Source organism: Bos taurus, chromosome 14 (assembly GCF_002263795.3).
Source record: "Bos taurus isolate L1 Dominette 01449 registration number 42190680 breed Hereford chromosome 14, ARS-UCD2.0, whole genome shotgun sequence".
Classification (NCBI taxonomy): Eukaryota; Metazoa; Chordata; class Mammalia; order Artiodactyla; family Bovidae; genus Bos; species Bos taurus.
Window position 1 is genome coordinate 77763003 of NC_037341.1, and position 14980 is coordinate 77777982.

General features: G+C 37.7%; 1 protein-coding gene across 12 annotated transcripts in view; it reads right to left on the minus strand.

Annotated features, from left to right (window-relative positions):
• Positions 1–14980, minus strand: part of RALYL (RALY RNA binding protein like) — an 829513-nt gene that overhangs the window by 95510 nt on the left and 719023 nt on the right. For all 12 annotated transcript variants that reach the window (XM_010812207.4, XM_010812208.2, NM_001077932.1 and 9 more), the window contains 1 exon segment: positions 8416–8463. In XM_010812207.4, the coding sequence (XP_010810509.1) occupies positions 8416–8463 (48 nt within the window).

The window sequence follows — 14980 nt, forward strand, 5'->3', positions numbered from 1 at the left end:
CAAACACATAATTCTCTTTTCTCTAAGGCCTATTTTAAAACAAAAACTTTAAAAGACCTACTCTCAAGCAATAAATAAAGCAAATGTCAGATTTTAATAAAAACAGCAGGTTGAGGAAGTTTGAAGGTCTATTTTATTTAATAAACATTTCTACTTTTCATGGGACCATTTTCTGTTTGGAATTTTGTTTGCTTTAATAATATCTGAGATGTGTCATTTCATTATCAAACAAAAGCTGAAAAGTGGTAAGCAATTTTAATATTGATTTATTGATAAAAAATAGACACAGCTTGTGTCTATAAAAAATAAGGATATTCTTTTTAACAGTTGCTTTTTGGACAAAGACAATTTAATGGCACATTGATGTACAAAATTAATATAATTTTGAATTCTTGTTTTTACTAAAAGCCTTTTATTATTAAACTTCAACAATAAAAAAGCAACATTTTAATGCATTTTCAGAAAATATATATGGAAAAAATAACCTCCTATCTCTTACCCTAAAACAATTACTGTCATTTTCTAATCTTTTTTCTACAAGAATTCGTATTTTTTTACATAACTGAAAACATAATGTATCCTGGCTAATTCTCTTTGGTTTATATTAAAAACATTTCCCACGTTTGCTAAATGGTCTTTCTAATGTTTATTTTTAGCTCATTAGGTAAAAAATCCACCTGCAATGCAGGAGACCCCAGTTCAATTCCTTGGTAGGGAAGATCTGCTGGAGAAGGGATAGGCTACCCACTCCATTATTCTTGGGCTTCCCTTGTGGTTCAGCTGGTAAAGAATCCACCTGCAATGCAGTGAGACCTGGGTTCGATCCCTGGGCTAGGAAGATCCCCCTGGAGCAGAGAAATGCTATTCCACTCCAGTATTCTGGCCTGGAGAATCCCATGGACTGTATAGCCCATGGGGTTGCAAAGAGTTGGACGTGACTGAGTGAACTTCACTCATTCACAACGTTTAAGTTTTGTGGTGCATTTTCACAAGTAGATATACCACAGTCTAATAAATCATTACTTGATTGCTGGACTTTTAATTTGATGTCCATTTTTCACTGTCATTGAAGGGACTGATGTTGAAGCTGAAACTCCAATACTTTGCCCACCTGATGTGGAGAGCTGACTCATTTGAAAAGACCCTGATGCAGGGAAAGACTGAGGGCAGGAGGAGAAGGAGTGACAGAGGATGAGATGGTTGGATGGCATCACCAACTCAATGGACATGAGTTTGGGTGGACTCTGGGAGTTGGTGATGGACAGGGAGGCCTGGCGTGCTGCAGTTCATGGGGTTGCAGAGTCAGACGTGACTGAGCGACTAACTGAACTGAACTTTCACTGTCAACCAATGTGATTTTAAAATTCACGAAAAAAATTGAAAATGTAATATTTGTGTATTATTTTGTCACTGAACACTAGATTATCATTTAGATAAATAATAACTTAAAAATCAGTAATTATCTGTTTTCTTCTAAATTTCCCACATAAAAATACCTTTTCATTTTCCTTACTTACGAACCCAAATTTACAGTCACTATGGGATTAAGTCCTAACCAAAAAGTGTAGTCTGGACTTTGGGTTAAACAACTGGCCTTCCCAGAACCAAAATTTGACCACCTATTCAGGGCCATGTTCTCCCTGGACGCTTTTAGCAGATAAATGAAGATCAATAACTCTAGGATCGGCGATCTCTGGCTGTGTCTTCATTCAACCTTGTTGAATGACAAGAAGGGTTTCTGTCTTCAGCTTATTTGACTTCTGATAAACAGAATCTATAAAACCAAACTAAGATGCCATTCATTTTTTTAAAAGGCTATATTTGAAATCCACATGAATGATTCTAGCCTATTAGAATATCTGCTTTCTGTACTGTTTGAACTACTTGAAATTCATAAAATCTGTTTGTAATTTCTACCTTTTGACTTCAAATAAGCTTTTGGTTACAGCTGAATCCAAAAAATGCTTTTTATAGGCACACTTCACTTGAGACCAGTAAATGAGTAATTCTTATTTCTGTTTTTTTGTCACTAAACTTTTCCATGATTTTCCGTGAAGCCACCCTTGCCAACAGCCCACCCCCTGCCAGCAAGCCCCATCCCTGGTCTTGTACAAATGCCTCTTGAACATGCTTTTAAAGCATTGACTGTGATCATCAATGATCTATTTTAGCAATATCTTGACCTTAATCTAATCTTTATATTTTGTACAGTTTTGGTATCTTGTTAAAAAGTGAATGGATTCAGGTAGCAATTGTGAGGTTATTAATCAATAAACTGATTCTATTTAATTCTTATAATTCTGTAACATGTGTATTGTTAAGCCATTTTGCCCATGAAGGAAACTTGTGGGAAACGGATGAGATAACCCTCCCACCCCCAAGTTTAACCAGTCAACACATATGCGTTGAGACCTGCAACTTGTCTTCTAACTCCGAATCACATCCTTCGTCAACCGTGCCATGCTAAGCCTTCCAAGTGTTTTAAGTGGAATCCCATTTTACCAGATGGTAATTTAAATTTGCATAGTGAAACAGACGTTGCTTCTTGCTAATATGTTTTTCCAATATTCATGAATATATACTGTGCTCCATAATCAATGATCTGAGACAAGTACAACGTGACTTAGAGTTGGTTTTCATTAACTGCAACTCTTGTAGCTTCTCCTATGTTAATTTACTCAATGTCAAAATGGATCCAGAACTGAGCAATGCCCCATTTTGAATCACTGGTATGTATGTGTATACACACACACACACACATATATATATATTTAAGGTCAGGAAGCTCTGACATTGCTTCTTCTTCTTTTTTTTTTTTTTCTATCAATAGAAGTTTGCTCATTACTGGAGGTGATAAATGCCTCAGTGCCTTTCCTGGTACTATTGAAGAGAGGTTTCATTAAAACTGCTGATATCTCAGAAACTGAAAACATTCCTTGGGGGTATTCCGAATTTTAGCTATACTTCTCCTTTTACTTTACTTGGGATAGTACAAATATTTATGTTTCATTTTAATAACATGTAATGTCCTTCATTTAGAGTCATAGTTGGCCTTTGAAAGAAAACGCCATTGAATGCAGTAGATTGGGCAGTTTTTTTTGGTACAGCTTAGAATAACCTCGAAAGTCTATTGTTAGTGATACTCTTCCCTGGTCGCTCAGACAGGAAAGACTCTCCCTGCAATGTGGGAGACCCAGGTTTGATCCCTGGATTAGGAGGACCCCCTGGAGAAGGGAATGGCTACCTACTCCAGTATTATTGCCTGGAAAATTCCACTGCCAGAGGAGCCTGGAGGGCTACAGTCCATGGGGTCACAATGAGTCGGACGCAACTGAGTGACTAGCACTTCACTTTCAGTTCATGATTCCCGAAACCATGGAGAGACACTAAATTAGTTTTTGGAAAAGTTGCTGCTGCTGCTGCTAAGTTGCTTCAGTCGTGTCCGACTCTGTGCGACCCCATAGACGGTAGCCCACCAGGCTCCCCTGTCCCTGGGATTCTCCAGGCAAGAACACTGGAGTGGGTTGCCATTTCCTTCTCCAATGCATGAAAGTGAAAAAATAAAATGAAGTCGCTTAGTCGTGTCCGACTCCTAGCGACCCCATGGACTGCAGCCCACCAGGCCCCTCCGTCCATGGGATTTTCCAGGCAAGAGTACTGGAGTGGGGTGCCACTGCCTTCTCCGCTGGAAAAGTTACTGTTGGAATAATGTATTGAAACATTCACATTAAGATGGAACTTTGTGTAGAGAAGTTTTCTAAGCTAAAACAATGCGAGAGTTGAAACTCGCCCATTATATGAGAATTCCCAAGCCTGGCAGAAATAGGCTAACAATAGGATGTAAATGAATGTCAGTTACTGAGACATTACCTCTCAGCTTCATGAGAGGCATTTAGTAACAGCTGGAGTTGAGACTCGGTAAGCCACACTTCTGCCGGGGCCAGCTGGCTCCTTTCTAGGCTCAGCCAGTTAAGGGCTTGAGAAGGAGACTAAGATTGGAACAGGAAGAGAGGACTTGACGCTTTCTGTTTTGCTTCCTGGTTTTGTTTTGGCTTCTTGTTTTTTCAGCATTACTGCAGCCTTGTTTCTTCACCCTGACAGCAGCAATGCATTCCAGAAGTGGCAGCTGAATCCAGTTTGAAAACTTTTGCAACATTTGCAGAACAGTCTCCATACTTCCTCAGAGGGCATCAGGTGGCACTGCTTCTTTAGAGGTCTGGGTTCCAGCCCTGTGGGATTCTCCGGGTTCAGATACAGTAGCAGCAACTAAGCAGAACTTCCTACTCTCACTGTGAGCTCTGGAAGCCCCCTTTTCTAGAGTGATATCTGATAATCCTTCCTTTTCCTGTTTTCCAACCCCACAGGTGGTAGACATAGAGGTAGTTTGCTGACTCCATCGTATCACTGTGGGCTTTGTGTTGTTGTTTATTTGTTTTTGCCTTTTTTAGTTCCTTAATACATAGAAAGTTCTTACAAGCAATTCTCCTTGTTCAGCATAACTGTATGATGTCTGTTTTCCTGACAGAAAACCAAGCAGCGTGGAGTGAATGGAAATAGCTGAGTATTGATAAGAGTGTTCAGCTGCAACTGGAATGCTCTAGGGGGCAGGAGGAGGGAAAACCATACAAAAAGAATGATCCAGAGGTGTCACAATGGACTTCCTATGAAAGGACAGCTGACCAATCAGTGTATTCCTCAGTCACAGGGACATTGCTACTTGAATATCAGTATAAGGAACATATTCTCTATCACTATTAATGGTTACTGTCAGCTACCAGCAGCTAACATTGATTAAGTACAAAAAACACACCAGGCACAATGCAAGTCATAAAAATATGCTACTTCACTGAATCCTCAGAACAGTATTATGGGGTAGACATTAATTTCACGTTCACTTCATCGATGAGACAAGTTTTTGTGGCGTTAAATAAATTGCCCACGCTTGTGCCATTAGTAAAAAGAGCAAAAAGTTAACGATAAACACAAGCAGAATGTAACTAAGGAGGGATTACTGTGGATAAAACTGTTAGCACTGGCCTGTTAGGCTATTTCTCTTGTCCAGCCTCTCCACTCTTGTCCCTTCCTGGGGAATCTAGGTTCACAGGGAACTCCTGACTGTCTCTACTATGGCAGATGCTTCTCTCTCTCTTAGCCAAATGCAGAAGATGGGAAATTAACTAATGAGAGCACAGGCTGCTCAGTCTGTTAGCAGCACACCCATACTCATCTCTGTACACCTACAAACCAAACAGGTTTTATATAAGAGAAGCAAATGATTTCGGAAATTATTCAGAGTTAGCTTTTTGTGTGAGATGGAGAACCATCTGAAAGCTTCAGGCTCTGTAATTACTTGCTGATTAAGGCTCTTGTTTGTTTGCTTGTAAAATATATTTATTTATCATCTACCTACATATGTATCTTACGATTTTTTTAGCTGTAATATATACACAGTAAAACGCAAATATTGGGCTAGTGGTAAGTTGCTTCAGTTGATGTTTGACTTTTTGTGACCCTGTGGAGTGTAGCCTGTGAGGCTCCTCTGCCAATGGAATTCCCCAGGCAAGAATACTGGAGTGAGTTGTCATGCCCTCCTCCAGGGGATCTTCCCCACCCAGGGATCGAACCCACATCTCTTATGTCTCCTGCACTGGCAAGCAGGCTATTTACCACGAGTGCTGCCTGGGTCGCTGAGAAAACTGTAAACCTGACCCAAAGTTTACCGGTTGATTACCAGAACTGGGGTCTCCTACCATCTACTCCATTTTAAGTAGAAATTCTTTAAATGTGCAAGGAAGTCACATGATAGAAAATATTTAAGTGATAACAATGTGAAAACAGTTTCATATTGACAGTCTAAAAGACAATGTATATTAGTTGGTAACTTTATTCATAGCAATGAAGACAGTGTTCTGTATCCTGAAACACAGAAGAGTATCAGAAAATGTTTTGAAATTGTCAAAAACTGAAATATTCAAATAATTGAAAGACTAGTTAAATGTTATCTTTTTTTTTTCAGTAAATGGGATTATTTTAATGCTGTCAGATCTTTACATCATTGTTAGGATGGGTTGTTACAAGCTATTAAATATTTAAAATTAAATATTATATTTTACATAAATTTTAAAAATTATTTGAGAAAGTCATCCTTAAAAATTTATATTTGGTCATAAAAGGATGACTAGAGAAGTCACTTGCTTAGCTTTGAACACAGTGGTGCTAAAGGTATGGCTGTGGATTTGATTTTGTGTAGATAAGGCTGTTTCCTTTTATGTAAAACCATAGGCCAATATTGCTCCCGTTCTGTTGTGTGTATCTGCACAGTTGGTTATTGAATATAAATGGAAACCTAGTTTATGATTGTAGTGCTGCCACTAATTAACTATGTGACCTCGGAGAAAGCAAAATGTCTCTAAATCTAAGGAAATGAATTAATAACAAAAGCTGAGTTTCCAGTATGCGTGAGACTTAATGATAGTGCCTGAGGATACAATAAGCAGAGCTGAGCATCTTTCCTGCCCTCTGGGAGGAAGGAAAGCAAGCAGAAATAAACCAAATATTGTTACTGCAGAGAGAAATCTAGCAATATAAACGCGGAGCAGTACTGTGAAGGAACAGTAACAGGTGCAGAGAGGGAAACAGAACCTCATTCAGTCTGAGAGAGGAGTCCACGCTGAGACCTGAAGAATGGAGTCCTTAACTAGACAGTGGAGAGAGGCAGGAGCAGAAGTGCGCAGAGGAAGGTCCCCATACAGGAAGGAACACGGAGATCTCCTGGGGCTGGGAGAGGACCCGTGCGGCTGAGCAAAAAGGAGACCCTTATGAGGGATTATGTAGTTTCTTCCCTATATAAAATGTTCTGTTTTTCAAGCTTTGCATTTTTATGCCTTGGCATATTTGTTTGTTTGTTTGAATAGAATTTTAAACAATATTTACTTTGTTTTTGTATGTGTGTGTATGGTCCATTGACCTAGCACAGATAATTCTTGTTTCGCATACCTCTACTATCAGAATTTCATTTGCCAATCCTAAGTTAAATGACACCAATCCCCCCAACAGAAAAAGTCAAATTTCAGTTTTACCACATATATTAACTGTGAGTAATTTCATAAAGTCCAAGCTTTGCTACTGGTTTTTCAGTCCACAGATCTCTACCTAATTAACAGACGTTCCTGACGATCAGGTCACCTCTTTCAAAGTCTGTCAGGGATTTGTCATTGTGTATTTGTTAGTTCACACACAGATCTCTTTGCTTCCTGGTGATGAGTCCACGTGGGATTTTGTAAGAATAGGTAATCAAAAGAGGGAATTGGTATAGCAGAGAACCGAGGAGGGAAACTGGGAGTAAAATTAAAATTAAATGTAAATGGAATTATAGGAGAAATAGCTGTTTGTAAGGATGTGGACGCTCTTCCACTCAAGAGACTCTAGAGATGGAGACAGAGGAATTTAGTAAAATAAAACATACTGACATAAATGAGGTAAGTGGTTGTGATGTGCTGAAAAGGGAAGAAGATGTCCCAGAGGAAGTGAAATTGGCAAAGAAAAGGAATCATCTTGAGGAAATCTTAGAGGTAGTTCACAACATTGATAAAATGTCAAAGCTGACCCAGTATTAGTAGCATAACAATTCACTGAGGGGTAGAAGAGGTGCTTGCCTCATATCATAATAAAAGAAGAAGGCTAGTACTAGTCAAATTACTTTTGATAAGTCATTTTTACAAGAAAAAAGTACATTAACTCTTAGTATTTTTACATTAAAATGTTCCAATTTTAAATTAGTATACTAAATAACCGTTTCACTGTATTTTCCTATATGTATGCATGAGGAATTTCTATATATGTATGTATATATGCATACATGTATAATATATACATTTATAACATAGAGTTTTTAATGTTTTGACAAAAATTTTTTAAAGGTCACGGACAACCCTATTTCTCCTATTGACTATTAACGTCACTCTGCGCGGTTTCCTTTCCGGTCCCACACTACCGTGCAGAGCGAGACGTGTCCGCAATTTTTACTGAATGTGCGTGTTGTGTGGAAGTAGATGTATTTTAGAAGGTTGGACTCATTGTCTGAATTTATAAATCTCTCAGTCTTGAAGAATTCCAAGTCAAGAATTCCAATTTCAAGATCTGGAAAATAATATTGGTTAATAAATCTTTAAAATATCATCCAAATATCAGAAACCAAATTTTAGGCTTAAGCACCACCAAAGTCTAAAAGCCCAAGATCTTCTATACTGTAGTAGGTACAATCACAAGATGAAAATCTGTCCGTCTTATATTTAATTGAAACTTACTTTTTTACTGTAAAATATCATTTAATCAATAATATCTGTGAATGAAAGGTACAGAAGAGTTAAAAGATAATTTAAATCAAAGGGAAACAAGGATGATAAATTTACATACCGATTGTAGAAATCATCTCTGTAGTAGTCATAGTCAAAGACATAACCACTGAGGAGGGAAACAAGAAATTAGTTGTTGACATCACAGTAATTTTGGTATTAATCTATAATGTAAGTGTAATAAATTTATATTACTTTTGCATATTTATTTTCCAATGCAATTATGTATTCAAAGGACTTTACAAGATAGTGTCCGGTTAGATATACTGCCATGTCAAACTCTTATTATATGTTTGATAATGTAAACACTGATAATGGATTGAGTTGGTTTGGAATGAAGATGAGAACAGGTAGCCAAATTAATTTTTTAAATACTTTTAATACTTGTAGAACCATTTGTCCCCAGACAATATATAATATAGCTATTCCTTCTTCCTGAGGTATGTATAATGAGGCTAAATAAACAATAAACAAATGGTATATAAATAATATAAATGGAAAAGTTTAATGTAAGTAAATACAAAAGTGGTTTCCTCAGAAATTCAGCATATTCTTGTTATTCTAAAAACTTGCTCTTCAGTACTTGATGCAGAGAAAAATGAACAAAAAAGAAACTTTGAGACTTACCAACAATACCAATATTGTAGGGCACTTAAAGAAGAGTTAATAAGCACATTTCAAGGGTAAGATTATTACTAAGCTCCTTAAATGAATGTATAATAAAAATTTCCCCATCCACTTATATAAATTTTAGAGTTTACAAAACACTTTATATGCATTATTACTTTTTATTAATAATTTTAAGCTCTCAAAACAGCTGTATTGGTTTTTATAACTGGAAAAAATTAAAGTGCAAGGGACCTCAGTGGCTAGCTCAAATTTTATATCTTGTAAGTGACAGGGCTGAGACTGGAGGAAAAGACTTCTGAATCCATATCTGGAGCTGTTTTTCATCACCATGCAGCCCTCTGCAGCCTGGAAGAAATTTAATCTTATGCTAAATAGAATATTGGTATTACAGGGGAGTAATTTTTAATATTCATTTATTTTACTGTTATAAAATATGCATAACTAAATTTACATTTCTAATCACTTTAAGTCAATTTCAAATGTCAAAATTCAATGGCAATGTTGAGCAATTAACCATTTCCAAAAATTTTTTATCATTTCAAACAGAAACTCTGTGCCCATTAGACAATATTTCTCCCTTCCCTTGCTCCCTTGGTCCTTCCCCAAGCCTCGGTGACTGCTGTTCTACTTACTATAGTTGTGAATTTGTCTTCTCTAGATACTGCATATAAGTAGAATCATATATTGTTTGTCCTTTCTTGCTTGGCTTATTTTACCTGGTGTAATTCTTCAAGTCTTATCTATGTTCTAGCATATATCATAATTTCAATCCCTTTTTAATGCCTGAATAATTCTCCACTCGTGTGTGTGTGAATTTTTGTTTATCTGTTCATTTGTTGATAGAATCTGAATTTTTTCCATCTTCTGGCTGTTGTGAATAATCCTATTACGAACTTTGGTGAGCAAACATTTTTGGGGGGGCTCCTACTTTTACCCCTTTTGAGTATATGCCTAACAGTAGAATTGCTGAGTCATGGGGTAATTTTGTATCTAACCACCATACAACAGGCAAGTAATTTTATATTCCCCAAATATCAATTTAATGGTCCTTTATAACTTCTTTTGTTAAGAAAATTGAAAGAACATATTGAGGAGGGCTTGTCATTCATGGTTTTCAGTATAGATTACGTATTTGTCCTCACACTCATTATGTACAGGGCAGGGGTACTGACCCAGCACAATTGGCTTATCAGATAGGGCTGGTTCCTGTCCAACACAGCCTGACTGAACACACTGAGTTTGAACCCACGTTCTGGAATGTAAAGTGGAGACCTACTTCATGTGAATGTCTAGATGGAAGATTGAGCATTGTCTAACCAGAGCAATACTGCTGTTTATCTACCTCTGCAAGCCAAAGAAGACAAGGAGACCACTGCCAAAGCAGTAAGAACAAAAGTCCCTACTTTAGTCCCACAGTTGAAGATTGCTAAAGTTATAAAGATTTGTGCTTTAGTTGATATTACTGGTGTATGGATGTGACAGTTGGACTGTGAAGAAAGCTGAGCACCGAAGAATTGATGCTTTTGAACTGTGGTGTTGGAGAAAACTCTTGAGAGTCCCTTGGACTGCAAGGAGATCCAACCAGTCCATTCTGAAGGAGATCAGCCCTGGGATTTCTTTGGAAGGAATGATGCTAAAGCTGAAACTCCAGTACTTTGGCCACCTCATGCAAAGAGTTGACTCCTTGGAAAAGAGTCTGATGCTGGGAGCGATTGGGGGCAGGAGGAGAAGGGGACGACAGAGGATGAGATGGCTGGATGGCATCACTGACTTGATGGACGTGAGTCTGAGTGAACTCCGGGAGTTGGTGATGGACAGGGAGGCCTGGCGTGCTGTGATTCACGGGGTCACAAAGAGTCGGACACGACTGAGTGACTGAACTGACTGACTGACTGGTGTTAGACTCAACTATGGCATTGAGTCAAGGGATTTTAAAGATAACCTATTGGCTATCATCAAATTCAAGGGATAAATTTCACCTCGAAACTTTCCTGATATAGCAGTGCATATAATTTTCATTGTGAAGAGATATGATGGCACCTTAGCCAAAAGTTTTTTAAAATCTCGAGTGAAGTTATGCTACTTTCATACACATTTGTCATAAGTAGTCACTGTTGTCTCTTAGGTTTGATTATTTTCAAGACCATGTTGGTAGATCTCCACAACCTACTGATCTTACAACTGAAAGTCTGTCCTTTGACCGACACCTCACCGTGTCCTTGGCCTCCAGTCCCAGCTGGCTGCCATTTTACTGTTTCTATTAGTTTGGCTTTTTCAGATTCCATATACAGGTGACAGCACGTAGGATTTGTCTCTCTCTGACTCATTTCACTTAGCATAATGCTCTCAAGGTTTGCCATCTTTCATAAATGAAGAGATTTCCTTCTTTGTCATGCTGAATAATATTTCATTATATATACATACCACATCTTTATCCATTCAGTTAATGACACACAGCTTAAAAGTGATAGTGATGTGTGGTGATGGACCTGTTAACTAACTCTATGGTGGTAATCATTTTGTGGTATGTGTGTCAAATTATTATCTTGTATACCTTAAACTTGCACAATGTTCTATGTCAATTGTACCTCAAAAAGCTGGGGAAGAAGAATACTTTGGTTGAATACAAATATATGTGTAATAGCATTCATGTTTGGATAACACAGAAGAGTTTCCTACCAGTCAAAGCAGAGGAAAAGGAAAAGACAAAGCAGTATACTATTTGAAGAGTTTTGTTTGGTTTATGAAGAATGGTAGCTGAGGGGGAAACATTCTAGTTATGGAAACAATATTCTCAGTGCCTTTCCATACATAAGCTGTTTTAGCCTTAACAGTAACCTATAAGATGTAGAACGTTCTTCCAATTTTATAAGACCCTGAGGCCTAGAGATATTAAATACCCTAAATAACACAGATAAGTATTCTAACACAGATAAGTATTCTAGGATTCTAGCACAGTCATTCATATACTCATTTACCAAAATGTGATTAAGGACCTATGGTCAGGAACTATATTAGGCACTTAGGTTTAGAAGTGAAATAGTTACTTTTTTTGCTCACAAATCTCAGTCTAGTGGTGATTCTACGCAGAGTACATCATGAGAAACGCTGGGCTGGAGGAAGCACAAGCTGGAATCAAGATTGCCAGGAGAAATATCAATAATCTCAGATATGCAGATGACACCATATGGTGTCAAGTGACAGAAGAAGTGAAGAAGAACTAAAGAGCCTCTTGATGAAAGTGAAAGAGGAGAGTGAAAAAGTTGGTTTAAAGTTCAACATTCAGAAAACTAAGATCATGGCATCTGGTCCCATCACTTCATGGCAAACAGATGGGGAAACAGTGGAAACAGTGGCTGATTTAATTTTTCTGGGTTCCCAAATCACTGCAGATGGTGATCACAGCCATGAAATTAAAAGACGCTTACTCCTTGGAAGGAAAGTTACCTAGACAGCATATTCAAAAGCAGAGACATTACTTTGCCAACAAAGGTCCATCTAGTCAAGGCTATGGTTTTTCCAGTGATCATGTATGGATGTGAGAGTTGGACTATAAAGAAAGCTGAGCACCGAAGAAGTGATGCTTTTGAACTGTGGTGTTAGAGAAGACTCTTGAGAGTTACTTGGACTGCAAGGAGATCCAACCAGTCCATCCTAAAGGAGATCAGTCCTGGGTGTTCATTGGAAGGACTGATGCTGAAGCTGAAACTCCAATCCTTTGGCCACCTGATGTGAAGAGCTGACTCATTTGTAAAGATCCTGATGCTGGGAAAGACTGAGGGCAGGAGGAGAAGGAGACGACAGAGGATGAGATGGTTGGATGGCATCACCGACTCAATGGACATGGGTCTGGGTGAACTCCGGGAGTTGGTGATGGACAGGGAGGCCTGGCGTGCTGCGGTTCATGGGATCACAAAGAGTAGGACATGACTGAGTGACTGACCTGAACTGAACTGAAGTGATGATTAAGATGGTTCTTGATATCTTGTCCATCTTGACTAAACTATTTGCAGATTTCTTCCTGAACATGGGCCTCTGACCTCTCTTTTATTAGAGTATTTACTTTAGAACTCTCTGTAAATTGTAGTTGTAAGTTCTCTGCCACTCACATGTGTAAATGATCTGCCAGTCTCATGCCTTGTCTTTCTTAAGGACCTGGGAACTGTCTTTGAAATTAAATTATACCAGTCATGCTAATGATAATGATTATATAATGTTGAGAAGTTATTTACTTGAATAGATAAAGTTGATATTAACTTAAGTATCATACATGGTGATAGACATTTTAGATGCTTTTAATAGCTATTGTTTGATGGGACAATAGTTTTCACACAGTGAAAATTATCAATATTTTCTGATGTGACTGAATAGAGAGAATATGTAGGTAAATTGTTTCATCTTTTATTCTGAAACTTTTAAAAAATATTATATTAGAGTAGAGTAAGATGAAAATATGACATGTTACTAATATGGATGAGAGTGATGATTCTACTCATAATTCTAACACCTTTAAGAAATACCTCAATAATTTACCAGCCTTCAGGAAATTGAAGAGTGCATGAGAGAAAAATGCTCATTTTTATTTTTCTCATTTGATGCTTAAATTATCTTGTCCAATCTGCTTATTTTTTGCTCAATTCTGACTGGTGAGGCATATTTGCAAGGACAAGTTATAGCTAAGCAGCCTAAATTGTTTGATCTCCAAGTTGCACTTTCTGCCATCATAAAGTCAATTTCACCTGTCAAGTTAAAAATGAAATACAGTGTACAAACAGCTCTGTGTAATCTTGACAAGGCTGCTTTTGCCTTAATGGTTTGGACTTTTGTAAAAGTGCCATGGCCGTAGTTGGTTCAGGGCCTAAGCTGTAAAATCAAGCTGGGTTTCCAAGGAAGAGGAAGAGATTCAAGGAGATGAAAAGAGATTAGCACAGAGCAGGTCTGATCTGTGCCTGCCAAGTGCTTTCCTCAGGATTCCTCCTGCTCTCAATTCTTTTTTGTCTTTTGTTTTCTCTCACAGACTCTCCCTCATAAAATCCCTTCTTTTTTTCTTTTTGTGTGAACCTCTATTTGAAATTAGCTGTCAAAAAGTGACATTTCCAGGAGTCATATCCAGCACTGTAAGTATCTTATGTATCCTAGAACTGTGGTCCCAGGAAAAACTGATCTTTTACATTAGAAAAGATCCTCTTTCCCTGATACAAGCCAAGAGTTATGCTCATGAGTTAATCTATTTTGGCTTTCTTTCTTTTTTTTTTGTAAATTATTTAATTGGAGGCAAATTGCTTTACAATACTGCAGTGGTTTTTGCCATACATTCACACGAATCAGCCACAGGTGTACATGTGTTCCCCATCCTGAACTGCCTCCCACCTCCCTCCATCCCATCCCTCAGGGTCATCCCAGTGCACCAGCCCTGAGCACCCCTATCTCATGCATAGAACCTGGACTGGTGATCTGTTTCACATATTTTGGTTTTTAGACGAGGAACTTTTGCAACTTTCATTGTGGTAGTTTTGTGTGACAATCTGGTTCTTAGGCCATTGAAATAAAAATGAGAATAAAAGAGATGTTTAGGGCACTGTCCAGGAGGAAGTTAATTCCAGTGATTGAAAATGTTTTTGTCATTTGGGAGTACGGTCAGTGACAAAGGGAAAGTACTTGACTTTCTAGAAAAGTGAAACAATAGCTTTGAATTTAATACAGTTTATATTTGAAATTTACAATATTGTACACATTTACAACATTTATTCTACTTTTCAATGTACCTTTATTCTATTTGCTCAGATCCCTAGAAATTTAATGGGAAATAAGAAATTGGTAAAATGATTGTTGAGAGTTGCACACTCACACTCTTTCTTTCATTATTGGAGAGTAAATGAGATCTAGTAACTTTCCTGGAATTTCACTGAAACTGTTTCATTTATAGAAGAAGAAATCACACTTCATTGGGTTTTGCAATATATGTGGTCCATTTTATATAACCCTTTTGAATTCAT